General features: G+C 39.8%; 1 protein-coding gene across 5 annotated transcripts in view; it reads right to left on the reverse strand.

Moving 5' to 3' along the window:
- Positions 1-3,399, reverse strand: part of XYLB (xylulokinase) — a 204,372-nt gene that overhangs the window by 160,480 nt on the left and 40,493 nt on the right. For 3 of the 5 annotated variants that reach the window (XM_019508103.1, XM_019508106.1, XM_019508105.1), the window contains exons 13-14: positions 3,162-3,213; positions 551-666 (exon numbers count right to left, since the gene is read on the reverse strand). In XM_019508103.1, coding sequence (XP_019363648.1) covers positions 551-666; positions 3,162-3,213 — 168 coding nt within the window. Of the gene's footprint in view, positions 1-550; positions 667-3,161; positions 3,278-3,399 lie in introns of all 5 variants that reach the window. The other 2 variants (XM_019508110.1, XM_019508104.1) reach the window with 2 other exon arrangements.

Consider the following 3,399-nt stretch of genomic DNA (forward strand, 5'->3'; position numbering starts at 1 on the left):
GGTCAGGATTGGACATGATTTTTTTTCCTAGTTCTGCAATGCCTGACTTCTGGGACTTGGTGCGATTTGTTCCCACTTCCAGAAATACCTGGACTGTTTTGTTCTTCAATAAGATGCAGCTCCTAATCATTTTACTAGCCATTTAGGGCTTGATTCAATGGGCACTGGGCAGAAGCCCCTAAACAATGAAATTAGTACCGAGTTTAGCCCACCCTATCAGGTTGTGTAGGTCTGAAATTTCATCTACTGTATTTTAAACTTCTTTATCTGGAGACCAAAGTCCTATGCCCCCCAAATATCTATTTACAGTATTTACCAGGATGCATAGCTTCCAGAATAAGATGCTTCTACTGAGCAACTACTGAATGGAAACCCAAAAATTAAAGCCATCTTGTATCAACACAGAATATTTCTGAGCATGCACTACAACTGCTCGTTACTGAGTTCCTTAACTCCTGACCTTTAACACAACTCAAGTTTTGACTTCTACTGTTCACAAGATAGTGATTTTAAAGCAAATCTTAGTTCCCAATCTTGCCAAAATGCATACCCAGATTTCCATTGTTTCCAGTAACCGTAGATGTTAGAGCTTTGGAGAATTCATCCCAGGAGCCTGAAGCGCAGTCATTTCTGATCCTCTCTCTCATCAGAGAGCCATTCTTAAAACTAAAACAAACAAAATACTAACTACAATTTCCAAAGCAACAACCACTATTTGTGGCACTAGGTGATGATTACCACTGCTCAGGGTTAGAGATACAAATATTTATTTTTTTAGTTTATTTAATGTGTGCGCTCTTTATATAATCAGTTTAGCTGTTTCCACTGTATATGTAACCCATCTGCTTTTTAGTGCAGTACTATACTGGTTTGGCCCAAAGAAAGGAAGAAAAGCTGAGAAGGGGCAAAACCGACTGGCTGGAATACTCTGTCTACACGCATGCAGGGGGAGTTATAAGGGTTTTTAAAATCCAAATATGAGCTTTGACAAAGTCATATCCTGTCACCCAAGAGTTGACACTCAAAGCACATGACAGGGGGAGTAATAAGCATACAAGTTAAACAGCCCTACAGGCCACTGGTTCTCAACCTTTTTAGACTCAGGGCACCTTTCAGGAAACATCAACTCTTGCTTTCACTTGATTTTGGACTACAGAAAAATAATAGAGAAATTCTTCTGTTGCAAGGAACTCAGAAAGACCATGAGGCAGAATGTGTTTAATACTTTTGATTCCTATCTGAAATCTGAGTTTGTCTTGTGATCATGTGTGCACACCTAAAGCTAACATTGTATGACACCCCTGTGCAGCACCCCTGAAAGGATCTCAAGGCACCCTAATTGAAAATGACTGCTATGGGCTTAGAGCAGTGGTTCTGAACCGGGGCCACATGTACCCCCAGGGGGTATGTGAAGCCTCATCAGGGGGTATGTGAGATATACTTCATGCATTGTCTAACACAGGTCAAAGGGCCTAAGAAAACATCTTGAAAATTTGAAAAGTCTTTGTATCTTGCCATTTTATAATACATGATTTACATGTAGTTTGAGATAAAAATTAATTTCCCATTGAAAGCGGGGTACGTGAAGTCTCACTCTGAGACCAAGGGGTACGTCAACTGAAAAAGGCTCAGAACCGCTGGCTTAGAGGGTGATCAACTCAGAATGAAGAAAGAGGTCTCCTATGAGGTCTAGGTCCTATACCACAGTGTTTAAAAGCTACGGATTGCTGTTTCACAAGCAACTAAGGCTCAGATACCTGCTACCTAGAGAGGACCCCAAAGTGTCTACTGCCTGCCTGCTGACACGGTTCTGAAGTGTTTGGACAAGAACTGTGGTCAGTGCCTGAAAGATGAAAGGGAGTCCAGATGACATGACACACAAAACAGAGATAGTCCAAGGGACACCAGTAGATATGCAAGGCAAAAGCTTTGCTGTGAAACTTCCACATGCTATTTTAAAGAGTATTTATTTTAAAAACAAATATCTACAGTGTTTGCAGTGTGCATTATCTCCTTGTTAAGTAACGGTATAGCTCCTTGTTAAGTAATAGTATAGTACTTTTTCTCTGGAAGCCCAGTGGGAATTAATAACACCTACTTATCAAGGTTTCACAAACAGCCTTGAGGTTTAACACTATGTAGTGCTTTCAAAGAAACAGAAATCTGGCCTTCAGCAACAAATTAAGCTGAGGTGCATGAAGAGGGTGTAATAGCATTATCTCAGCATCCCCCTCCCTGATCACAAATAGTCAGATTTTATGTTTGTGTAGGTCTTTCAGGCATCAACTGTGGAAGAAACTAGCTGGAGGGGAAAGGGACAGAGAGGGAAGAAATGTTTAAAATATTATCATGATTTTATACTGTGCATTCTGTTAGCTTTAAAAGAAAGGAAATGCTGCCACCGTGGTAAGAAATAATAAGTGGCATGTACTACATAAATAGGTACATAAGATATGTATGAAGTACACGCTTGGGGAAAAAAACATTATTCACCAGGAGCTTTGGTTCTCTGAGCGAGCCATCTCTGCATAGCCATACTTACAGGGAAAAGAAAGATGCAAAGGTCAATCTGAGCCAATCTTTCTACCTACTTGAATCTGAGGGCTAACTTGGGGCAAAACCATACTCTTAGGCAAAGCAGAGCAGCCAAAGGTGTCTGGATATCATGGGACATCAATATGTTTCAAGGATATTCCCAGTATGTCCCAGAACAGCAGCAGTGGTTCGCCTCTATGAAGAGGGGATTTGTCATCTCCCCTTTTGAGGTCTGTTTAAAGGCCCTTTGGTACCACTAGAAAAATGCAAAGGTTATAACATTTGGGTCAAGCTTTCAGCTCCAAAATTTTACTTTTCACAATAATTCTGCTTCTACTCCCAAGACTGCTAAATCAGCCATCTCAGTTTGCACAAAAATGAACCTTATCCCATTTGCTGGCATCAGAATGTATTTGTCACAATAAATTCCTGGTTCCCTAAGTAACAGCGATGTTATATGTTTCAACTGTAGATTAGATACAAGGAAGAACCTTCTGTGTTCTAGGGGGTATCTTATACTGCACATATGCTGAATAATGTATCATTTTGTGAATGAAATAAAACATAATGGCAGAACAAGAAAAACATCTTATTGATCCCAGATAATAATAAAAAAACTATACTACCATAAAAGTGCCATATAGGCTCGAGAGTCAACAGGATTACAGAGAATGTGACCTTCTGTTGCAGGCATTGGTTCTTGAATCCACAGAAACAGAGTGTCACTTGTACCAAGGCTAATCTGGGGAAGAAAATAATTGAAGTGTTATCACAACGTGCACGGAAGGCAATACAGAAATTAAATGAAATCCATTTGTTCTTATTGCTAATTGTTTTTAAGTCACACGTTAAGTCAATTGGATT

This window comes from Gavialis gangeticus, unplaced genomic scaffold (assembly GCF_001723915.1).
Source record: "Gavialis gangeticus isolate Ggan-Ray unplaced genomic scaffold, GavGan_comp1, whole genome shotgun sequence".
NCBI lineage: Eukaryota > Metazoa > Chordata > Crocodylia > Gavialidae > Gavialis > Gavialis gangeticus.